This window comes from Ziziphus jujuba, chromosome 3, assembly GCF_031755915.1.
Source record: "Ziziphus jujuba cultivar Dongzao chromosome 3, ASM3175591v1".
Taxonomy (NCBI): Eukaryota; Viridiplantae; Streptophyta; class Magnoliopsida; order Rosales; family Rhamnaceae; genus Ziziphus; species Ziziphus jujuba.
The window spans coordinates 33,596,762-33,623,437 of NC_083381.1; the positions used below are offsets into that span (position 1 = coordinate 33,596,762).

General features: G+C 34.6%; 1 protein-coding gene and 1 pseudogene across 1 annotated transcript; both read left to right on the forward strand.

Annotated features, from left to right (window-relative positions):
• The first annotated feature begins 1,441 nt into the window (after positions 1-1,441).
• On the forward strand, positions 1,442-7,608 carry LOC107433523 (uncharacterized; annotated as a pseudogene).
• Positions 7,609-17,695: 10,087 nt separating this feature from the next.
• Positions 17,696-20,192, forward strand: LOC107433511 (receptor-like protein EIX2). Its single transcript, XM_060815476.1, has 4 exons — positions 17,696-18,244; positions 18,496-18,574; positions 18,857-19,244; positions 19,517-20,192. The coding sequence occupies exons 1-4, from the start codon at positions 17,696-17,698 to the stop codon at positions 20,190-20,192; spliced, it is 1,692 nt and encodes a 563-aa protein (XP_060671459.1).
• The last annotated feature ends 6,484 nt before the right edge of the window (positions 20,193-26,676 follow it).

Below are 26,676 nucleotides of genomic sequence, written 5' to 3' on the forward strand. Positions count from 1 at the left end.
CTTAAGTTATATAATAGTCTAGATAATTAGGTTAGTGATAAAGTAAGTGGAAATTTCTTTATTTTTTTCAAAACAAAAGAAGAAAAATATGGTAATTTGAGCGATTTTAGTATATGTGATTTTGCATTCACAATAAATACGTTATAAAGGAGAAAAAGAAAAGAAAAACCATAAACATATTCACTGAGGTAAAAGAATATAAAATTATTTTGGTTTTATTAGAAAATTTTAATAAACCAAAATAAATTAAAAAAAAATGTAATTGAATCCAAAGAAAGAAGTAGCAGCTCAATTTACCTATAATTACAACAATCAAATAGCAACTAAATAATTATATTTTTATCTTAATTCCATTTTTTTTTATGTTATTAAATAATTGTATCAACTAATTACATAATTATTGATAAGTATATATTAAAAAAGTATTATAGTCCTAAGGAATTATAAATAGGTATTATAACTATATACGTATATAAGTGAGAGATAAGGCCGAAAATGGATATAGATAAGTGTAAAATAGAATTAAAAGTAAGAAAATAAATGGGAAAAAGTAATTGTAAAATTGATGACACACAGTTTGGACTCTGTAGAGAAATTGAGAGGGGTACAGTGGGCATATCCTAGGCTAAAATGGTCAAAAATGGAAACAAAAAAGCATTAAAAAGATTTGAGGAGGGCCACCTGGGCCTGCCCCCATTAAAAACAGCACTTTAAAAAGATTCTCCTACGTATCCAAAGCAGCTTTGATTTTTCATGTTTTTCTTGTTGATTCATTGATGGTGGGAAATATTAATTACTTTTCTTGGCAAGTAACATGCAAAATGACAGACGAATGGGGAATTTATTTATAGCTAATGAGGAATAAATGTATTCATGACTAGAGAACACATAATTGTGAATGACTATTTTCAATTGATTTGAAAAAATAGTTACTAAAACTTTCACTGAAAAAACGACAATTAATTTGAATTTTGAAGCGCACCCAGAAAGGTGTTTGCTTCAGAGAAGCGTTTGGTAGAATGGAAAGGATTCGGAGCTGATGAGAGAGAGAGAGAGAGAGAGAGGCTCGGAGCTTTTCCTTGGCTGTGGCAGCGTTAATATCTTCAACGTCAAGATTTTCAGAAAGAGAGAAAAGTATCTTTTTTATTTTTTTGAGTTTTGGATTTTCTTTTTTTTTTAAAATTTTTTTTTTTCTTACTTGAATACGATTTTTCCATTTGTTAATAATAGTGGTGGCGCCGACTGGAAATCACAATGTCTAATTTATCCATATGACAAAAGTATTTTAATATCGGTCAAAAATTAAAAATTTAAATTTTTTTGCCGATAATAAAATCATTTTAAGTAAGTTTTATTTATAAAAGTATTTAATATCTGAAAATAGTTTTTTTTTTTAATTTATTTTTAAGAAATATATAAAATGACAACCAGTTCAGTTAGCGTAAGAAAATATTCCATAAAAAAATAATAAAAATAATAAAAGAGGAAGCTTCAAATTTAGGCAGAGCGACTTTCTCTCTCTCTCTCGCGCCCTTTTGCTCTTCTGAGAGAGGAAGAGAGTACGCGAGAGAAGAGAGATGGGGTCTTTTGGTTCTATTGCTTTTCTTCTTCTCTCTGCTCTCTGGCTTTCTCTCTTCGTTTTTTCACACGCTAACAATGTCAACGATCTCAGAGGTCTCTGTCTAACACTTCAACCTTTCCCCTTCCTCTCCTTCTCTTTAATCCGTTTCTTTCATTTTTATCTTTTCAAATTATTTTATTTAATATTCGAGTTGATGGGTCTTATTATAAGTTTTTAGATTTGTTGGTCTTCATTGGGTAATTAGTTTATTTATCAGTTTGAGGTTTTATGGGGAACAAATTCGATCTAGTATCAGTACCGCCAGTGTTATGTTTAAAACTTGTATGAGTGGTTATGGTTTGGGTTTTGTTATTTAATTTCTTTGGTTTTTGGGTTTCGAAATGTTCGGATTTTTGTTTTGGTTAATAAAATTCATCTATTTTTATACCAAATCTATTCTATAGGACTTCTTTGAGTGTTTCCTGATTTGTTATGAATGTTTATCTGTGTAAGAATCGTTCTCCAGGTGTGCCTTTTGGCTTATAGGTTAACTAGTATATCTATATATTGGAAATATTTCATATGGATGTTCATATACTGTGGATAATGCAGTTATAAAGGATTTTATTTCATGTCTATCTATATTTCCGATGCTGAGTTTACTTTTTTTATTATTGCAATGTAAATAACATCGCATTTTTGAATTGCAGGTGTTGATATTCGAAATCCTGTTCTAGATGTTACTCCATCACCCCTCTTTGGGCTTTCAAGTTCCCGTGGTTCTAAAGCTGTTTTATCGTGCGAGAGAGTTCAAGTTTCTGGTATTTCAAGATTGGAACTTGGAAGTTTTGCAAGTTCACTAAGGGTTACCTTGTTGCCGTCTGTAGTAATCCCAGAGAGATTGCATAGCAAAATCCAGGTTTGTTTTCACAGGTGAGGGTACTAAGTTGTATTTACTTTTGTCTGTGTTTTTTATGACTATTAATGCGTGTATCATTGCAAGACAAATGGAGGTTGTACATGTGTTATTTTAATGTAGGTCTACTTATTATAGGTTCAGGATTACGTTTGACTTTCTGATTAATTAGGATTCAGCCCTTTCTCTTTATTCTCTTTCTCTTTGTGGTTCTGCAATTGGTGTTTGGTTTTTCAATATTTTGTGAATCTTCAACATTCAAAAATGTTGGAGGATTTTTTTTTTTTCTTGTTTCCTTTTAATAACCAAGCTGTATTTGTAGGAATGATTCAATTGGATTTTGTGAGTGTGAGAAGGATGAGTGGAGGAGTCTTCAGAAAGGTTTATGGAGCTCTATTATGTCACCTTATGACACTAAATATGTTGATGTCAAGTTCATTGGTGATCTATCTGGCCCTGTTACTCTCACTGTTGAAGAAGGTATGGTCTCCTCTCGCACCTCATATAAAAGAAAAATCTCTACAAATTTTTTTTTTTCCCTTTTTATTTTCCCTGACTGTTTGCGAACTATGACAATTGACTTTATTCTTTACTTACAGATTTTCAGCGTTGGCGCCTAGTTTGTTTAGCATTGGGGTTCACTTTACTTTGTTTGCCCCAGTTGTCAGCGGTTGGGTTCCTTTCTATTATAGCAGTTCAATGGCAGTAGGAGTTTTGCTGGTCATTATCATTGTTCTCTTTCAGGTATTTAATCTTTTTAACTCCTTGTGGGCTGGAGATTGTGCATGTATGAGTTTATTGCATGGAAGTTTCCTTTCTTAAAAATATTTTCTTGAATTTTGTGAAATGCGAAACCGATTTGTGGACTTTTTCCTATACATAAAATGCAAAATTGAGTTCATAGAGTTTGTGGTCAATTTTCTATTGCTGTAGCTTACAATAATTACTGTTTCTTTTGCTGTAAAAATATCAAACGTGACTTCCAAGCAGTTGACCTAAGAAATATGCATCTCGTAACCTTCAATTTTAAAATATTAAGACAATATTTATTACACAAATGGATATAACATATTATTGTTTCTATAATTACTATTGAAGTGTGTGATATTTAAGTTTCAGTTTAACCTAAAATAGTGAATTTTGTAAAAGAAAAATATGCAATACTTGTGCTGGTTTTTGAAGATTGATAATAAAATTTGGAAAGAGTTTAAACATTTATAATGATATATGATTGATAGAGATAGTTTTTGTGGAGAGTTGCTATGACATTTAATAAAGGTAAAATTGTTATTAGATATTTAAAGAAGGATATTGTGGATATTTTAACATTTGTAGTACAAAAGGCATTTCATTATAAGATAAGTAGAACTGAAGAGGTAATTTACCTGTTTCTCGAAATAACTATCCATGATTATAAAACAAAGGCATACCTAGGGTTACCAAATTATAATAGTTGACAAATTATTCTAAAACAATCTTTTATATCTCTAGAAGCAATAGCAAATGGGCCCTTATAACATTGGCAGGTCAAGTTATCAATTCAAATTGCATATTTGAATTATATACTTTCTCAATTATTTATACTGTTTATATTGTTGACTTTGTAACTTTGTCTGCTTTTCTTATAGGTTCGGTATGGTGGATAGGGCTAAAAGGATATGTTATTCAACATGCAATTTGTATCTTGATGTTTGGGACTCTGAGACATTTGGCTTGTGTTGTTATTGATTTATTTAAGCTTGCACTTATTTTATTATTCCAATGTAGGGGATGAAATTGTTGCCTACTGGAAGAAAAAGTGTCTTCTATCTTACCATATATGGATCTCTGGTGAGTTCACTGGTCTTAGCTTTATGTTGCTTGAAAGTTCTCGAAGAGTTTCATTAGATATGTAATACAAAAAACCTCACAATTTATGTACTGTTTCAGCTTGGAGCTGGTTCGTTTCTTTTACATCATTTTTCGGTGTTGGTAAATGCAATCCTTGTAAATTTTGGGCTGAGTGAAGAGATGCACAACCCGGTAACTATGAAACCCTTATATTTTACTTCATTGTAAGTAAGGCCTAGAATATTGGTTTTTATGAACACCCTTTTATTTTTTATTTTTTATTTAAAATTTTTTTTTTCCCCCTTGGTATTGTCTATAATCAAGTTGAAATTGTTCTTCCTAATTTTTCTTACAGGTCTCAATTTTTTTACTCGTGGCAATTTTCCTTGTGGGAGCTGCATTAGGGTACTGGATTGTGAGGAAATTTGTGATCTCAAAAGATGGGAGTGTGGATGCTGGTGTAGCTCAATTTGTGAAATGGGCGATGCGTATAATTGGAACCACCTTTATTTTGCAGGTCGGTAGCATTCCTTTTGGCTGTATTCTTCTATCTAGTTGATGAATTAGAAAAGTTTTTTGTTCCTTGTTGTGCTAGTGTATGGAAACTGAATGTTGGGGATGTATGTGCCCTTGGAGTTGGCTTATGCTTGTTGATTAGAAAGGTTTTTATTTTTTATTCTGCAATTTTATAGTTTAAATGCTCTTTGATAGATGGATTCTTGCAAAAAATATCCCTTGTAGCAGACATTGTCTCAATGTTGAATATGTTTAGAAACCTTTCTAGTTTAATGAATATGTTTATTTCACACATATATGACATCTACCATCTGCTAGCCTGAACTGTTGGGATATCGTCATTTTGTCATTTTAAAGCTTTTTTTTTTTTGATTAAATTGTCTTGCAGACCTTATGAGAATTGTATTGGTATTGATGCTAAGCATTCAATTGTGTTATCAGTATTCATTATATTATGTAAATTACAAGTTCTCCTGCAATGGTATTGCACATCCTCTATTTAGTTTCTTACCCTTTTTTTTTTTTTTTTTTTTTTTCCATAATGATTTTTATAATTTGTTGTCAGAGCACACTGGATACTCCTTTAGCAATTGGGGCTTTAGTTTCTTGCTGGGTTTTATGCAAACTAATCACTTCCCTGAAGTCATACTGGACAATGTAAGGTTCCACATATACGTTTGCTTTAGTTTTTGTTTGTGTGTAGCAGGTCAAAAGCATCTTGGACTGTTTCCCATGCTGTGGGTGTAATTTCTATGAGTGCTCATTAGATGCTATGAATCTATGAGGCATTGATTATGATATACTGTAGAAAGGATCTGATCTTTTCTTTTCCTGTAATTTAGTAGATAGTTATTTCACTTTCCTTATTTAGCTAGATTAGTTTTTGTTGCTGTTTTTGGTGCTGTCAGTTATTATATTTTATTTACTTTCCTAGTTTGTCAGGATTCCTAATTTATAGGAATTCTGTTTTCTTTTATGGTCATCTGAAATGCCAGTCACAATTCCTATATAATAGGTTGTAAATAATTTATCTAATTAGAGAAGAAGAATATTTAGTCTTTCTTCATGGTATCAGAGCCAACCTCTATGCCCTAATCCTTCTTCATTCTTCTTATTTGGTTGCTCCTCCATCTGGCAGTTTCTTTCCCGAGACCAAATGTTGCATGGCTTCACAAACATCTGCCTCTGAAGTCACTTCCAGATCTGAACTCATTTCTTCAGTCCCTTCAATCCTTGATTCTTCTTCTCATCTTATCACAAATCACAAACTCCATGGTCAGAATTTCCTTAAATGGTCTCAGTCTGTGTTCATGTATATCTGTGGTAGAGGGAAGGACGGACATCTCACTGGCGAGATGGTTGTTCCAGAGGCAACAGATCCTAAATATCGATCCTGGAAAACTGATTATCACCTAGTCATGTCTTGGCTAATAAATTCCATGACTACTAACGTTGGAGAAAACTTTCTGCTTCATAGGACAGAGAAGGAAATATGGGAGGCTGCACGTGAAATGTACTTAAACATAGAAAACACCTTTGAATTGTTTGAGGTTGAAATGAGGTTATATGACCTAAAACAAGGAGACATGAGTGTTATTCAATACTTTAACACTCTCACACGCTGTTGGCTGCAATTGGATTTGTACGAGAATCACTCTTGGAAATGTGCCAATGATTGTGCATTATATAAACGGATTATTGAGCAAAAACGGACAATTAAATTTCTTCTAGGCCTTAACAAAGATCTAGATGAGGTCAGGGGGAGAGTCATGGGGATCAAGCCCTTTCCTACTATTAAAGAGGTTTTTGCAGAAGTTAGGAGAGAGGAAAGTAGAAAAAAGTTGATGATGATGGACAACACACCTACAGTTGAGGGTTCGACTTTATATACACAGAATTCTTCTCAATCCAATAGGTCTAGTAAAGGGCGACCATGGTGTGACTATTGCAAGAAACTTGGTCATGCAAAAGCAATGTGTTGGAAATTGCACGGCAAACCTGTAGATTGGAAGCCATCCAATGCTCAATATGACAGGGAAAACTGTGCAAATGCTGCTGTTACAATAGAAAGCAGTGCAAAAGGAAATCCTTTCATTAGAGAGCAGATTGAAGCTTTGTAGAAAATGTTGAGTCAAGTTTCCAGCTCCTGACAAGCAACTCAATCATCTGCCGAGCAACACACCAGTCTCCATGCACACCAAGGTATTCTATCCTATGCTCACATTGTTCAAAATAAATTTTCAAAGCAGTGGATAGTTGATTCAGGAGTTTCAGATCACATGATTGGAGACATCAGCATACTTAGACACTATCGGCTATGCATTAGTAGTTCTGGAGTCCGAATAGCTGAGGATTCTTTTCACTAGTGGCAGGAACCGGATCAGTTCAATTGACAAAGGATCTTCTTTCCTCTGTCCTTTATGTTCCTAAACTAAACTGTAATTTAATTTCCATAAGCCAACTCACTTGTGATCTTAATTGTGTGATTAAGTTTTATTCCAATCTTTGTGATTTTCAGGCAGTGGATTCGGGGAAGGTGATTGGCAGTGCTGAGATGCATGGTGGTCTTTATTTACTCAAAGAAAATAATCTCCTTAGACAAGTTCAACAGTTAAGTTTTGTTTCTAAGTCCTAGTCAAATTCTATGCTTGTTTTCAATTCTGTTTCAGTTGAAAACCAAGTCATATTATGGCACTTTTGTCTTGGTCATCCTAATTTTGCTTATGTTAAGAAATTGTTTCCTCATTTATTTATCAATAAAAATCCAGTGTTTATCAATGTGAAATTTGTCAACTTGTAAAATATACCAGAAAAGTATATCCTAGTTTGCAATACAAACCTTCACACCCTTTCTCTGTGATTCATAATGATATTTGGGGAGCCTCTTATATAAAAAATATTAATAAATATTAATGGAGCTCGATGGTTTGTTACATTTATTGATGATCACACAAGAACTACTTGGACCTTCCTTATGAAAGAAAAATAAAAAAAGATCCACAATATTTCAATCCTTTCATTCCATGATCTCTATCCAATTTCAAAGCAAGATCCAAGTTTTTAAGACCGATAATGGCAGGGATTATTTTAATTCTATCATTGGTTCTTCTCTGTCCAAATATGGCATTGTTCAATTCTTATGTTGATACACCACAACAAAATGGGGTGGCGGAAAGAAAATATAGGCGTTCATTAGAGGTTGACCGTGCCACTAAGTTCACCAACAATGTACCTAAGTACTTTTGGGGGGAAGCCATCCTTATTGTCACCTATCTTATCAATAGGATGTCTAGTTGTGTCCTAAAGTTTCAAATCCCTTGTCATGTCCTTCTTAGGGAAAACACAAATTCCTAAGGGTTGGACTTACCACAAATTCCCTGCACTGAAAACACACTTCTATATACACCACCTTATTCCTCCTACATTACTACAATATATTTCTACAAATTTACAGCACTCCAAAATAATAACAGGGAATCAATATATGATTCAATAAATATGTGTCCAATCAGTATTACAAATAATTATAAAATTAATATAATGACAAATGAAGCAATACAAGATGAAAAGGGCAAAAGGAAGAAATACTTCTTGGACTTTCGGCAATGAACTGAGACGTCGAGTTCACCCCCGGACAATTAACGTCGACTAACCTGGATCTAAGGGAACGAAATTTAAAAATATGAGATGCTAATCATCTCAGTGAGTAACCCAATCTACTATACAATAATAATAATAATAAAAGGGTAAATAACTTAGTTAATTGATTAATAAGAAATAAATAAATAAATAATAGGTAGTTAAAAATAATATTTTCACTCAAAACACTCACGATTCACTCAGTTGGAAAAGTTTCCTTTTTAAAACGTTTTACAAAACCCACTATTTGTATGCCCCGAAAAACAAAGAAAACAATTGGTCAATAGTGTTCTAATAAAATACGATAATTCAAGAATCCAAATTTATAATGAAATAAATTGAAATAAAAATAACTTATAACAATTACTAAATAATTAATCCATGTCATAACAATTAATACTGAAATATTAATAAAACTCATATTAAAACAATTCATAGAATACTTAAGTACTTAAAATAAATCAATTTATTGAACAATTAAGCAAAGGAAAAATTAAATCAAATTAAAACCTCCATTTAAAATAAATAGTAAGAACATAGTAAGATCTCTTTAAAATCATCAAATCAATATAAATAGTAAAATCAAGATAAAATGCATTGTTAAAACATTAATATAAATAGGTAATTAAAACATAATAAAATTCCATAAAATTTGTATTAAAATCTCCAATTGAATTAAATAATAAAAACAACATTAAAAACATACTAATTTAAATATAATTTCAAAATATTTATTTTGAAAATCATGTTCCGAAAACCACTTGATACACCCACTATATACTAGTGGCGCCAACGGTACCCAGCGTCCCGAGGTACCACTAGACAGGAGGTTAAAGAGAGAAATCGGTATACGGTCGCGTGGCGTCCCACCACGCCGCTGCTAACAGGCGTCCCAGACATGGAGGAGCGGCCTATCCTCATCCGATAGCAATCACAGGACAACCTCATAATCACCTGTGCGTTACTCACACCCATCTGTGCACTCATCACATCCACCTGCGCGCTAATCATATCCATGTATAAAGAACACCAGTATATGTATGGTGCATCTAAAAATCATAAAATCAATGTATTTATTTTCAAATCTCAAAATCTTATAAATACTACAGGGTTTATTCCATCCAATTAAACCCGTAAATTTTCCACAATTTCTTTATAAATCATCGTCATAAATTTATCGCATAAATTCCATCAATTTCAAATCCATCAACTCTCAATTCCATCAATTTAAATATCCAAATTTTCCAATGCCATAAATATTTATGAAACATAATAAATTAAATCAATATTTCTTTCTCAAATATTCAAAAACCAATTTGAATCAAATATGTCATTTAATCCTCATAAAAGCCACAATAATCAAAATTCTCATAAATATACATTTCAAACACATAATAAATCCATCAATGAAATTATCAACAATTTAAAATAAATATTCCTTCAATTCCTCAAAATTCAAAATATAATTGAATCACATAAAAATTTCAAAATTCGAAAACCCATATAAATGCATTTTTATTGCTTGAAATAAGCTCACAATAATTTCAAAAATAAATCAAAAATATTAAAATCATAATTTCCTTAAATATCAAATTTTCATAAAATGAATTTCCATAATTTATCAAAATCAAAATATGATTTAATGCACATATACATTTCAATTTATTCAAATTGTGCCATCAAAATTTCAAATATAACTATGCTAAATATTTAACTCATAAATATTAAATCCAAACATTTAATTATCACAAAATAAATATAATTTAACACCCGAAATTAATTTTGAAGGTGGGTCACTCACCTCGAGTATGCAATCCAACCAAGATCCTCCATGGGATCAATTCCACGACGCACACGTGCTCCTAGAATAACAATATTACACAACTCAAATAAATTAATATTTTATTCGAGTAAATAATACTCAGTACCCGGGGGGTTTAACACAAACGTTAACCAAAATTTATGAGTAATATATTGAATCGAAGCTTGTGAAACAAGGATTACAAATCTGGTCTTACTTCTCAGAGATCGGACCCGAGGTGGCCGGAATCTCGCCGGAAAGCTCACAGATTTTAGGCCTTCGATTCTCACAATCCGTTAAGAATTGAGGAAAGTGGACACCGCATTTGGGTTCAGAGGGTTAGAATTAGTGGGAAAGGATGGGCGTTGCAACTGGAAACTCGCCGAAAAGTCGATTTCCCGACGAGCCGCCATGGTCACCGGAATCCGCCACCGCCGGTGGCTCGTCCGGTGGCCACTGGCCGTGATTTTTGGTGGGAAGGTAGATCAGGGAATGGGTGACTTAACGAGACCGACGGTGAGTCAAACGGAGGTCAGAATGGAGAGAAATCTGGGTTTGAAGTAATCGGCGCCGCCGCCCGAAAAAGTCTCGATCCGGGCGCGTCGGTGGTCGGTTGGCGGTGATTTTTGGCTGGTCGGCCGGTTTTCAGGTGGGCTTCAAGCTAGGGTGGTGCGTGTACTGTTTTGGTGGCCGAAAATGGGTGAATGGCTGTTGGCCGGTTAGGTTTCTCTCTCTAGCTCTCTCTCTCTCTCTCCTTCTCTTTCTCTTTCCTCCCTCCCCTTCTTAGCCAGTCAAAATGCCCATGGGTGCCACTGTGCACTCACGGGTGGGGCCATTTTTTTGACATGTAGCACCACTGTTCATACACATACAGATCCATGAATAGTAAATGCTGTCTCGGAAAAAACTTCACAGTTCTGCAACTTTCAAACCACATGTCCAAATTGGATGTGCCACTAGTCTATAAACTCGTATCGATGAGTACTTCACAACCATGCATGAGTCAAAGCTCAAATTTGCATGAACAAAAGTCAACTCCAGCACCCCTTGGATAGTTTGGACTTCAAATTGTTTTGCTCATAACTTTCAAACCGTAGCTCCGTTTTTGACGTGTTACTAGTCTATGAACTCGTGACAATGTGTATTTTTTAACGGTACCTCGGTCAATGTGAATTTCATCAAGAACAAAAAGTCAACATTTGACCCTTTCTCGATCAACAACGGTCAAACCCGGTCAACCTTGGTCAAATTTTAGAAATTTCCGATGTACTTCGGGACGGGGTGTTACACATGGATCCCTATAAAAGGCCTAGCAGAATAGAAGAAAGCAGTCCAGTTGACAAGGATAGATACCAAAGGCTAGTTGGTAAACTCATATACTGATCTCACACTAGACCTAATATTGCATATTCAATAAGTGTAGTAAGTCAACATATGAATAATCCAAATGAGGATCATTTAGAAGTAGTAAATAAGATTTTGAGGTTTCTGAAGATGTCTCCAGGACGTGGTTTACTATTCAAGAAATCTGGAAGCTGAGAGTTGGAGATCTACATTGATGCTAGTTGTGTCAGGACCCGTCCAGAATTCCTTCCCCGGAACCCTAGACAAGCCCTGATCCCAGGGAAACCCTACCGGACCCTCCAACGGAAAATCCGGCAGAATTTCCCCTAAGGGATGGACTTACCAAAAATTACCTGCACTGAAAACACACTTCTAAAAAACATCCCCTTATTCCTCCCACAAAACTACAAAATGATTCCACAAATTTCAGCACTTCAAATAAAACAGCAACTCAATGCATAACGAACAACTACACGTCCAATATAGTATACAGAGCATTATACAATTAAATGTGGAATTTATAAAATGACAAATAAAGAAACAATACAAGTTCAAGAGGAAAAAGGGAAGAAAAACTTCTTGAACCTTCGGCAACAAACTGAGACGTTGGGCTCGCCCCGGACAATCAACGTCTCCAACCTGGACCTAGGGGAACGAAATTTAAGAGTGTGAGATGCTAATCATCTCAGTGAGTGACCCTATCTACTGTACACCTTTAATATTAATAATATAAAAATAAAGGAATTTAATTAACCAGTACCGAACAATTAAATAAATAAATAAATAAACAATTGAAGTAATACTTTCTCTCAAAACCCTCACTATTCACTCCGTTGGAAATGTTCCCCTTTTAAAAACATTTTCACAAAACCCAATGTACGTACTCCCCGAAAACCAAGGGAGCAAATAATTTAATAAACAACAAATAAATAAATAAATAAATACCCCAAATATAAATAAACTGCAATAACTTATAAAAAATAATTTTAGAACACCTTTAGGGTTTAAAACATTATTTGCAATTTACACCGATGCACCACACCATATACCGGTGATGCCCTCCGATACCCAGCGTCCCGAGCACCGACTGGCGGGGGGTTAAAGAGAGAAACCTGCAACGGCACTTCGGCGTCCCGATAGTACCGCTGCTGAAACCATCAACCCGGCCAAGGAGGGGGGCGGCTGTGGCCAATAACAAACTTGCCTGCCCACGGTCCAATGGCCACAGCCAGAACACCAATACTGTATGAGTGCGTCTAAAAATAAACATTTATAACCAACCGTACCGTTTTCCAAAATTACCGTGGGAAATACATTAAATTCTCACACTTACCATCCCACATATTTTTATTTAACAACCCGGTACGAAACAGCGATAACAACAAACCACAATTTTCTCGAAATACGAGATGCAACCATAAAAATACTGCGGGCATAATTTATAAAATTTAACCAAATATTTTCGTAAAATATTTAACCCAATTATGCCCAAAAAATTAATACTGAAAACCACGTACCAATACTACCGAAATACACTTTGCTCATGCATAATAAATTAAACCACAATAAAACCATAACCAAATTGTACCACATGAGCATAATTTAAATACCAATTAAACATAATTAATTGCCCAAAAATGATATAAAATCTAGACGCAATTAATTACTGAAAATACTTGCTCATGTGTAACAAATACCATTTAATCACAATAAAATAATGATCGGGAATTTCTTAATGACCCCAAAATTTCATTTAGCACCAATGGATAAATATATATATAAAATAATATTTTTCCCGATTATATTTAAAATACGCCACATGAGCACCAATTACAGATATCAAATTAATACCACATAAATACAATTAATTACCCTAAAAATATTTTTAAAGGTGGGTCACTCACCTGGAGCACGCAATTAACCCATGATCCACCACGGGATCAATTCTACGACTCACCGGTGCTCCTAGAACAAAATTCACAGACAGTCAAATAAATTAATATTTTATTCGGGTAAATAATACCTGGTACCCGGGGGGTCAAACACAAACGTTAACCAAAATTGACAAATGATATACCGAATTGAAGCTTGAACGACGAGGATTACCAATCCGGTCTCCATTGACCCCAATTCCACCGGAGGTGGCCAGAATTTGGTTGGGAAGCTTCGGCCGGTTTTAAACTTGAGGGATCTTTTAAACGGTGGGGATTTTGGGCAATCTAACCCCGGAAATGGACTCAGAGGGGTCGAAAATAGTGGGATAGAGGTATGGGACGGGTTGGGTTGGTCGGAAACGGCGGGAATCACCGGAAAAATTTCACCTCGCCGCCGCGACTTCGCCGGCCCGATTTGGGCGCGTCCGGCGGCGGCTGGCCGGGAGATTTGGTGGCTGAGGTCGCGGCGGGACGGGCTACATCGGTGGCCGGCACGTGTGGCGTTCCGGCGACTGCAATCCGGCCAGACGGTGGTCAAACAGAGAGGGTGAGAGAGTCAAAGGAGAGAGAAAGAGAGAGAAAAAGCTGTGCGTGTTTTGCCTCTGGTTTTTTGATGGCTTGGGGAAGAAGGAAAGGAAAGGGAAAGGAAAAAAAAGAAAAAAGAAAAAAAAAGAAAGAGTTTTTCCCACGTGGGGAAAAAGAAAAAGAAAAAGAAAAAGAAAAGAAAAAGGAAAAGAAAAAGAAAAATAAATAAAATAAAAATAAATAATTAATAATATTATTATTTAAAATAATAATAAAAATAACTTGATTTTTAAACATGGTTGACATGTGGCATTTCACCATGGTGACACATGGTCACCTTCAGTAAGTCACACGTGGCACATCGTTACGCGTTTAAAAAATAATATTAAAATAATACAGTATTTGAAAAACTTTACAGGTCCATAACTTTCAAACCACATGTCCAAATCGGACGTGCTGCTAGTCTACGAACTCGTATTGACGAGCACTTCACAACCATGCATGAGTCAACGCTCAACCTTGCATGAATAAAAAGTCAACCCCGGCACCCCTTGGACAGTTTGGACCTCAACTCGTTTTGCTCAAAACTTTCAAACCGTAGCTCCGTTTTCAACGTGCTACCAGTCTACGAACTCGTGCCAATGTGTACTTCGTAACGGTACCTCACTCAACCTAGAATTCCCACTAATATAACAAGGGCATGTGGGCTTGAGCAAATAAACATAGGCCAACTTCAACAATATGACTATGTTTCCTCTCAGCTCTTCCATTTTGTTGATGCATGCAGGGACAGGAGTGTCTGAAATTTATTCCAAAACTCTTCAAATAAGGAAGAAATGATCTATACTCTCCACCCGAATCTGACTGTAAACATTTAACCTTTGCATCAAACATTCTCTCAAACATGACATGAAATTGTTTAAAAATACCAAAAGTTTCAGATTTAACTATCATAAGATAAATCCAAGTATACCTTGAGTAGTCATTAATAAAATGAATATAGTATCGAAAACCTTTTGGTGAAATAGTAGAAGAAGGTCCCCAAACATCAGTATGTATCAATTCAAGAGGAGCACTAGCCTTAGAAGAAGACATAGGAAAAGTACACAAATGACCTTTTCCATATTGACAAGTTTCACAAAATGAAAGTTCTTTATTGATATTCATATCAGTTTTGTACAGGGAAAGAACTTTATTAGCTACTCCAACTGAGGCATGTCCAAGCCTTTGATGCAAAACATCAAAATCTAGACTATCTTTATTAGCAACATGAAAATTGAGACTATCCTTAACTGGTAAGACTAACAAACTATCACAACCAGAACAAGCAATATGCTTCTTACAACCAAAATCTAAACCAAAGTCTGAACATTCTACACCTGAACTACAAACTGAATCACGATCTTTGGTGTTGGTGGAAGCAACTCGTGACAGCACACACATAACAGTGTTCACTGGCGCTTTTAAATTTGTAACTCGTGGACAAAACTGCTGAGTATCAATAAATGGAGGCTTTAAAGAAGACTTGTGATATGGAACTTGTAGTTTATACAGTCCATCTTCAAGTGTTCCTTTGAGCACCACTACTCCCAGATGTTTGTCCTTAATCAAACAATTATTCTCATTAAATTCAACAGTAATAGCATTATCACAGGTCAATTCTGAAATACTTAGTAAGTTCTTTGCTATCTGAGGTACAACTAAAACACTTTTTAATGCCAAAGCAAAATTGGGATAAGTGAGAGAATAAACAAGTGTATTACCTACACCTGCAATACCAAGCTTTTGACCATTTCCAACAAGCAATTTATTATTACCATTATATTCCATCTGTTGCAATAGATTATCTCCAGTTAAAACTACATGATTGGTTGCTCCACTATCCAAATACCAATTTGGATCTCCAACCAGCATAGGAGTAGCTGCAAATTGTGCAGAAGCTTGACCTGAGTGAGCATTAGTATTAACAGGAAAAGAAAAACCATCCGAGTGTATACCCCATGCATTGCTAAGTGATAAACTGGAACCAAATTTTCCACTACCAGATGCATGATTAATATGTGGTGTCATAATATTTCCAAACACTCCAACAGGATATTGACCTTGAGAACCAGAATTGAATAATGCAGGATGAACAAACCCAGGTCTGTAAAGTTGTGTAAAATGAGCATTTACACCAGATGACATAGGAGAATTCTGAAACATTGGATTGACTCCTAAGAAAGAACCTTGAGAACCAAAATTTTGACTCTGAAACATAGAATTCCCTAAGTTTGAATCCCTATAATAAGAGATACTAGCAAGATGGCCAATTAAACCATAAATTTGACACTGTGGCTTCCATGGCCTACCACTCTTGCCTTTGCCTCTACCTCTTCCAGAATATCCTCTTCCTCTATTATCATAAAAACCTCCTCTCATTTGATAATCATGCATATACATCTTACCAGAACCAGTTCCCTCATGATTTGAAACATCATTATATGAATGAACATTATCATAATATAAATTGGCACTTCCAGAAGAGGTTTTTCTTGGTTGTAATGAAGAAGAAGTATTATTTCTAAGTTGCATTTGACTATTTAACGCAGAGGCAAGATTTGCAGTACTATATATAGCTACTGTATTGTTTTGCTCAATTGTAGTTTCATAGTGAGACAGGAAGTTTTTTACCTCTTGTAAACTTGGTAATGGAGGCCTGCTTATGTAATTGACCCTTACCATCTCATTATAAGTTCTTTTTTTGACACAAAAAATCCCCCTGCAGACATCTGATCAGCAATCTTCTTCATTTTCTTACAATAATCGATAACCTTCATACCTCATTTCTTTGTAGTCTGTAATTGAGTTCGTAACTGAAGCATCACTACCTCTGATTGAGAAGCATAGTTCTTCTCAATTATGACCTAAACTCTTCGTGAAGTCCTCAATCCTATCAGATCACCAAGCTCTTCAGTAGAAATTGCAGCAATCAACCATCTTAACAAAAGCTGATATTGTAATATCCAGAACTATTGCTCGGTAGAATATTTCATCAAATTTTCTTCTGTAACCATTGCATCATTGGAGACAAAAACCTTCATGAAATCTGGTTCATCAATGAGCACGAACTTATCAAGTTTGTGTCCTCTCAGAATCGGCAAGATCTGAGATTTCCAAACTATAGAAATTTTCATTATCAAGCTTCTGTATACTGGTTGGAAAAGGCGAAACCGTAACCAAAGAATCTCCTATTTTGTGCATAATTACATCCATGATTGACTCTGCCATTCATGTATTCACTAGATCGACAATCTCTGCTCTGATACCATGATATAGAAGATATAAAACAAGAAGAAGAACTAAGGAACAAGATGAACAACAAGGAAATCTGTTCAGTAAGAAGGCTTAGAGAAAATATGAGAGAAAAGAAAGAGAGAGGAAAACAGTGAAATTTTCTTGGAATATTTTTCTTGTATTTTCATTCATTGATTAAGGAACTTATATACAAGTGTTAAACTATGCATCAGTAACTTCTAGAACTAAAATGACAGCTAACTACTCAACTGACTCATACTAAATATTTTACAACAGAAAAGCCATCTCAGCACTTAGTTAAGACTAACAGCTTGCACACCTCATTTGTCTACATGGCAGATCCTACAATAAGTGGGAACAACCTGTCAAGTTTGATTGGGAATAGTATGGTTTCCTTTCAACACCTTGATCTTTCTGAAACTCGTTTAGAAGGCCTCACACCTGAAACTTTTTGGAACATGACTTCTCTTTCACACCTCATTCTTTACAAGAATGGGTTAGTTCCATTCCTTAAGGTTTTTGCAACATGGCAAGCCTATGATACCTTGATCTTAGTGGAAACCTTTTTATTAGTTCCAAAATGTTTGGGGAACATGACTCTCCTTGAACACCTCGATCTTTGCGATAATGATTTTGTTGGTTCCATCCCTGAAGCTTTTGGTAACTTGGTTACCTTTACATACCTCAATCTTAGCACCAACTATTTAAATGATTCCATTCCAAAATTTTTGGGGAACATGACTCTTTTTAAATTCATTGATCTTCATGATAATTCTTTTAATGGTTCGATTCCCAAAGATTTTGGCAACATGGCTACCCTTACATACCTTGATCTTGGGATGAACTATTTCAAAGGTTCCAATTTAATAACTTTTGAGAACGTTAGTACACTCACATATCTTGCCCTTGATTCAAACCAGTTAGAAGGTGTCATTCCAAACAGTTTTGGCAAAAAACTATCTTCCCTTGTAGCAAAAATGAGTTAGATAGTTCCAGTCCAAAATGTTTTGGCAAAAACCTGACTTCCCTTGCATACCTTGACCTGAGCAAAAACAAGTTAGAAGGTTCCATTCCAGAATGTTTTAGCAACAATATGATGTTGCTAACATACCTTGCCTTTGGCAATAATCAGTTAGAAGGTCCAATTCTTGAAGCTTTTGGGAATATGTCTGCCCTCGAACAACTTGATCTTAAGAATAACAAACTTGCAGGTAAAATTCCAAAGTCCATTTGGAACATATGTACATTACGTGAACTGTTCCTAAATTCAAACAATCTTAGTGGACAGCTCCTTGAGCTGACTCAGTCCTCATCAAGCTGCACAAATCACTCATTATAGAGATTGATTTTATGTGAGAACCGAATCATAGGGCTATTTCCTTCTCTTAGATTGTTTTCTTTGGAGAGCTTGGATATTTCCTCAAATCAATTACGTGGAAGTGTAGATCTAAGTATTGGTCAATTATCATAGTTGGTATTTATAAACATTTCAGATAACCTTTTAGAAGGTGTCATTTCCAAAGCTCATTTTTCGGAACTATTAAAACTGAATGTCCTGGATTTTTGTTTGAACAAATTGATTTTCAATGTAAGTTATGCTTGGGTTCCTCGTTTCAGATTGGATACAATATGCCTTAATTCTTCCAAGTTGGGTCCTAAATTCCCAAGATGGCTTCAAACTCAGGATGTATATAGTTGGCTTGATATTTCCAACACTAGAGTTTCAGATTCAATTCCCAGTTGGTTTTGGGACCACCGAAATTTAATTGACAGTGTTAATCTTTCTAACAACCAGCTTAGTGGAATGATTGGGAATCATTCATATTTCTCTACAAATGCAATAGATTTGAGTTCCAATCAATTAGAAGGAGCAGTTCCAATGTTTTTGTTCAGAGAGGCAATAATACTAAACCTTTCCAGAAATAAATTTTCAAGCATAAATTCCATGTGTGGTGTTGCATATGTGAATTTGAAAGTTTTAGATATATCACGCAATCAATTAGCGGGGAAGCTTTCAAATTGTTGGTCCCAGTTCAATAAGTTGGTCATCATCAGTTTGGCAAATAATTATGAGTTATCAGGTGAAATTCCTACCTCCATTGGATCTTTGACTAATATCAACTCCTTACGTTTAACCAACAACAAGTTTACAGGACAACTGCCTTTGTCGTTGAAGGAATGCGAAAACTTGGTAGTTTTGATGTGGGAGGCAATAAACTATCAGGAGCAATACCAGCTTGGATAGGAGAAACACTACAGGATCTTGTGATCCTTAACCTCAGATCCAATCATTTGTATGGAAACTTCCCATCAAGTCTTTGTCATCTGCTGCATCTTCAATTGTTGGATTTGTTTGTAAACAACATCTCTGGAAGCATTCCAAAATGTCTCAACAATTTTTTCGAAATGAGATATAGCTATAGTGCGATTACTTCTACAACCATTGAGCATTTTTATTACACCTTTAACCTTCGTGAGGGCTCAGTAGGTGCCACTTATGTAGACCAAATAGAGGTAATGTGGAAAGGGGTTGTGTCAGAATATGGAAAAACTTTGGGACTTGTAAAGGGCATAGATCTGTCAACCAATATGCTTAACGGGGAAATTCCACCAGAAATCACCGAGCGTGTTGGATTGATTTATTTCAAGTTATCCAGAAATAATTTAAGTGGAAAAATCCCTGCAGAGATTGGTAACCTGAAATCATTAGATTTTCTTGATTTGTCAAATAACCAGTTTTCAGGTCAGATTCCTCCAACCCTCCGTTTGATTGATCGCCTTAGTGTGCTGAACTTGTCCAACAACAACTTTCAGGGAAAATTCCAATAAGCACTCAATTCCAAAGCTTCAATGCCGATGCATACACAGGGAATGTTGGGCTTTGTGAGGCTCCACTCCCTAAAAAATGTCTCAGAGAAGAAGAGCAACCAAGTGCCCCTTCTGAATCTACTGGAAAATAATATCGAAAATACGAGCTTATATCACATGGCTATTATGTGAGTATTGGGATTGGATATGTGGTTGGGTTTTGGGGAGTTGCTGGAACATTGCTCTTCAACGAGTCATATTGCAAACTTTTCACAAATTGGATTTATGTTATGGCTGCACTCCATGTTCAAAAGTTCCAAAGGACAGTCCAAGGTTAATAGTATAAAATTTTTGCTCTTGAGTAGATACGTACACATATTATATTGCCATCATTAATTTTTAAATGAATCTATTGATTTTCAGTTTTTAAATTTATGTATTTTGATATTAAGGTATAAAAATTTTAATTTCAAATTATTATACGAGAAAACAGTAGCTTACAATTATTGTTCTTCCTTTGTTACTTTTTGTTCCCAAATACTATGATTATATCTGACATCCCTTGCTGTGGATAACATATTTTATTCTTCCCATCGATATTAGCCAGGAAGTTAAAGAAGAAATTGACGGGATGTATGCACCACACCATTACATGGAATACGCCTGCGACCATAGCAAAATTAATATATTTGATGTTACATTGTAGTCTATTGGTTTTCCTATAATTCGTTATCGTTCTTTCCATGTTACAGAGCTTGGAGGGTCCTGAATTTGTAATCATGTTACGGACCTACGGCTAATAGTGTTACAGATGGTCTCCTTCAGTCGCTACTTTTGTGTGGTTCGAATATAGTTATTTATATATATGTATTTTACAGTTTGAGACAATTCATTTAAGCTCTGGTACTAAATATTGGAGTTCACTACTGTAACCAAAATATTTGGGCGGATGGAATTTTTGCAAAGTCCAGTATGTATCCAACTAAGCATCCTAAGTACTTTGATTGTTATTTGATATTAATTTTGGTAGCAATATTGATGAGCGGAAAATGAGTTTTGAATTACAACCAATATTGAAAATATGGGGATTTAATTATAGTACATGATAAAATGTCCTAAAGTGGAGAATTGGTGTTCTATATTTACTATTTACGCCCTTACAATCACCATACCATTTCTATGTTTCATTTAACTGCCAAACCATTGGATTAAAGCTTCTATACTACCAAAAAAAAAAACAAAATTGAAATCTATACAATACACCACTTTAAATGAGTATTTTCAAAGAAAATAACTTGGAAATGTCGTCTTCTATTCCATAATCAAGTGAAATATATCAGCCAAGTAGTTAAACAATTAATTAACCACATTTTATTAGATTTAGCCCTTATTTGGTAGGAGGGATGAAAAATAAAAATGATGGACAATGGAAGAGAGATGGAAAATTAGAGAGATGAGAAAATTCAAAATTTTCCCTGTTGTTGTTTGGTATGACATGACGAATGATAAACTATTTTCCATCCTTCTTTTAGTATAAAAGTGAAAAATGGAAAGAAAAATATTTAGGTAAATTTAGGTATTTTGTATTCATTGAATGTTTTTCCTTCCAATAATCCCTTTACATATTGAGGGATTGTTCTGGATGGAAAACCTATTCCCTAATTTTTCATCCATCCTCTTATCATTCGTAACAAACAACCAAACTATTTTACCACCCTGCACTTTTCCATCTATCTTTTTCCTTCTTCCACTTTTCCACTATCATGACCCATCCAGGATTCCTTCTAGGCACTCTAGATAAGCCTTGATCCCAGGGGAAACCCTATCTAACCATCTTACGACAAATCTGATAGCATCTCCCCTAAGGGTAAAGCATGCCCCAAAAGCTAACTACACGAAATCGCACTTCTATATAGTATCACCTTATCCCCACAACTTACTACAATAAATTCCATAATTCACTGCACTTCTATAACAATATAAATATATATCCATACATTCAAAATAATTTAATAAACACGAAATACCTTTAATTAATCACGTTCGCCCACACCACCCATTTTGCTAGGACCTATCTAAGATCTCTCACTGAAACCTTACACAAGCCCTAATTCCAAGGAAACCCTACCAGATCCTCCAATGGAAAATCTGGCAGCATTTGAATTCCCTACATAGAGAATACATTTCTAACAATATCTTCTTATTCCTCCCACCTTACTACAATTTAATTTCCACAAATTTTCAGCACTTCAGAATTAATAGGGAACCGATGCAATATTAAATAAATACATCAAACATAGTATACAGAGCATTTATAAAATTTCTAAGTATGATAGTTATTACAACATGAAGTAGAAAGAATATTACAAGATAGGAAATGAAAAAAGGAAGACTTCTTGAACTTTTAGTAACGAAAAGTCGTCGAGCTCTCCCCTGATTGATCAATGTCTACAACCTGGGCCTAGGGAAACATAATTTAAGAATATGAGATGCTAATCATCTCAGTGAATGACCCAATCTACTTTACGATAGTCGTAATAATAATCATACTAATATAATACACTTGATTAACTAATAATAAATAAATAAATAAATAACTAAATAAATACTAAGTATTTGAAAATAATGTTTTCACTCAAAACCCTCACAATTCACTCAGTTGGAAATGTTCCCCTTTTAAAACATTTCAACAAAACCCACTATTTTATACCCCAAAATCAACGAAGTAGTGAATAAATAAAATAGAAATAATTTAAATCTTACAATTAACCTTGAGGATAATTTAACAACAAAAAATTAAATTTATAATAGAATACCATAAGATAAATAAACTCACAAATAAATAATAGAATTTGTATTAGAAGAATTTAGTACGAAAGCAAATTAACCAAACAAAATTTAACTCGATATATAACCTATAAAACTTATTAATTAAATCAATTAGTTAATAAAAGAAATATTTAAATCAATTTTAAACATCAATTGGAACAAATGATAAAAACACCATTAAATTCATTTTGATTTAAATACTTTTTAAAACATCTTTATTTTGGAAATTCATGTCGAAAATATCTTGACGTACCATACTATATACCAATGATGCTCGACGGTGCCGAGCATCCCAAAACACCTCCTGACGAGGAGGTTGTGATGTGATTCCGTCCGAGCCCGCTCAACTGATAACCCGCTGGGGTGCTGATCCGACACGGATGAAGACTAGGGCAATCACAAGAGCTCAAATTAAGAGATTTAAGGACAACCTGGGAGCATTTATACATGGGGTAATCAATTTTCAATAGAGCTTGTCCATACTTGAAGATACAAAGTCTATTCTAAGCATCTAAGTGGTGGAAGCCGATACGGACCCGGATGGCAATTTTGGTGCAAATATGGACAATGGGCAGCATGAAATGGTTCCAAATCTTTAAGGATTCAATACATATGTCTAATAGGATATGGAATCAAGTCAAGGCAGCTTCAAAGGCATTCAAAAAGGGGTTGTACGGACAGCTTCAAATTTGGCCTTTTTTTACTGTATTTTATGCTGGCTTTACTGTATTTTGCTGAGTTGGGTTTTCTTCCTTTTCCAAGCATGGACAACGTGTCGGACTTCATATTCAGCTTATTTGGCATCCTAGAAAGCATATTGAAGCTGATTTGGAGCTCAATTTGGTCAAAGATTGGTCAAAGTCAACTTAGTTAAAAAGCTAGTATTATAGTTTCCTAATTTGATTCTACTTTTTGTTTTAGGAAATTACCATTACTTTTTAGTTTTTATTTATTTATTTTATGGAAGAATAAGTTTAGGAAAGTTATTATTTTATTATTTTCATTTTAAATTAACTAATTCCTAATTCAAAATAAAGAAATTAATTAATCGAAATTAGATTAGGAAAGGAGTGAGAATTTCGGCCACCATAGGAAACTACTTTGTATGGCTGGTTTTCCCTTTGTTTTTAGGGTTTTATTTCATGGCTTTGTAGCCTATTTAAAGGCTTATTTTCAATAAGAATGAAGCTTGAATTTTATACAGAAAATTATTTGTGAAATTGAATTCTCTTTGTTCTTTTGAACACCTAAAACACCATTAGTGAATGAGTGTTTTAGTTTGAGTTATCAATAAGCCTTCCATCACCTATTGTGGCATCCTCATTATATTCTAAGGTTTCTAATCACAGGTTGGTTAGGGGTCATGGTGACCATTAGAATTTGAACATAATTAGATCCGGGCTAAGATAATATGGGTTTAGGAGCAGGTCGTCCTAGGTTCGTATCATTTGGTATCAGAGCTAAATTTTATTCAGGTTTGATCTATCTTTATTTGCTTTATTTGTTTTTGTATTATTCTGCAATTTTAGCATTAGGTTAAGGTTGTTTATATCATCATACATGTTCTGCATTTAAAAAAAAAAAAAAATTCATTCCTAGTTGAATTAGGATTTCCTAGTTTTGTTGTATTTTTGTTTCGTAGTTTGTTGGTTGTTGTTTTTCATCATTGTTCTTCTTAATTTTGGTTTTTGTTGATTTTTATTTGATGTTTTAGTCTTAAATATTTGTATTCATCTATTCCAAAAAAAAAAAAAAAAAAAAGAGTTTGCGGCAACATTTAAAAAAAAAAAAAACTGCACATTTGTGTTTATTTGGAGGTCACGGGTTTGGTGAATTTTTGGAGTTGGAATTGTAGATTTGTTGTTTATTCTTGCTACTGCAGTTGTGTCTGATATTCACTGAGTGAAAAAAAAAAGAAAAAAAAAAGAGAAGAAGAAAGGCAAATATTAAAAATATATATATATATATCGGTTTGTTGAAAATTGGTGTTGAAGTTTGTTGCTGGAAATTTCTTGTAACTGCTGCTGTGTTGATTGTTTATTCCATATTTGGAGTTTCTGGAGAGTTATTTTTGCTGCTGGATATTTGAGTTTGAGTGCTAAATTATTTGGATTAAAATTAGTTAAAGGATTTGATACAAAAACCTGAATTACAAAGAATAACAACCAACAACTTTTCTATGTTTTTGTTCTCTTTGATTCTTGTTCATATTTGAATTTCTTTTTCTAGAATTTTATTCTTGAACTCATGATCTATTACTATCTGGTCCAGTTCTTCAAAATTCCAAAGTTTTCTCATTAATTTGCTTTATTTTACCTAGAAAAGCTGAAAACTAGGTTTTGTTGAATTCCTTTGGTATTGCCTATTTTTGTTTCTACTGTTTTGTTGATAAATTTAATTAAAACATACTTGTGATCTAATTGTTGTTTTTCTGGGTGTTTTAATTAGAACTTTGAGATAATTCATTTAGTGGAAAAAGACAAGAGTGTGTGAGCTTAAAAGAGGGTAAAAGCCGAAACTAGTGTGCAAACACGAGTGTCGAGACCTTGTTTGAGTGAAACACGTGAGGGAGTGAATATTGTGAGGATTTATTTTATTTTTTCAGTATTTTACTAACATGGCAGATTCTAGAATAAGAAGAGGAGACACACCACTGAGAATTAATGAAAAAGAGTCCGTAGGATTTCATGGTGATCCACGAGCTACTATAGTGGTGAGCAAACGGACATAAGGGCTATATTGGAGCAATTACAGCGGATAAATGCCCAATTTGACCATTTAAATCAAAAGATGGACATGTTAGAAACATCTTAAGGAGTGCCCAATATAAGGTTAGATGCTCATGGAGGTCGAGGTCGAGGAGGCCGAGGGCGACTAAGTAACTATGGAGATGACTTGGATGAAGGGTTTGATGAAATTTTTGAACATCAAGAATGGCTAATCCATGGGAGACCAGCAAGGAACAAAGATGATGATCTAGGGAATATCAAGGTAAACATTCCACCATTCATGGGTAAAAGTGATCCGGAAGCATATTTGGAATGGGAAGAGAGAATGAAGATGATCTTTAATTGTCATAATTATTCGGAGGCTAAGAAGGTGAAATTGGCAGCAATGGAGTTTGGCCATTATGCACTCCAATGGTGGACCAATGAGCAAAAAACCCAAAGGAGAGTTGGTGATGACTTGATTACTACATGGCGACAAATGAAAGGAGCCATGCGGAAGCGATTCGTACCATCACACTATCATAGGTTGCTACATCAAAGACTTCAATCTTTATCTCAAGGACATGGATCCGTGGAGGATTATTACAAGGAGATGGAGATACTTATGATGAGATTGAACTTGAATGAAGATAGAGAAGCAACCATGGCAAGGTTTCTTGGTGGTTTGAATCGTGAAATAGCCAATCAACTAGAATTGCAACAATATGTAGAATTGGAGGAGATGTTGCATGTGGCTATTAAATTAGAGCATCAATTCAAGAGGAGGGGTGTAAGCTCATGGTTTGGCGGTGTTTCCAACAGTGGAAGGTCCAATTCAAGTGGCTGGAGGAACAATCCCATCTATGAAAGCAAGCCAAAGCTGAAAGTCAAAGAAGAAAGTTCAAACTGGCCAAGGAAGGAGACTAGAACCGAATCTGTCCAAGCACCAAAGAATAAGGTAAAATTAG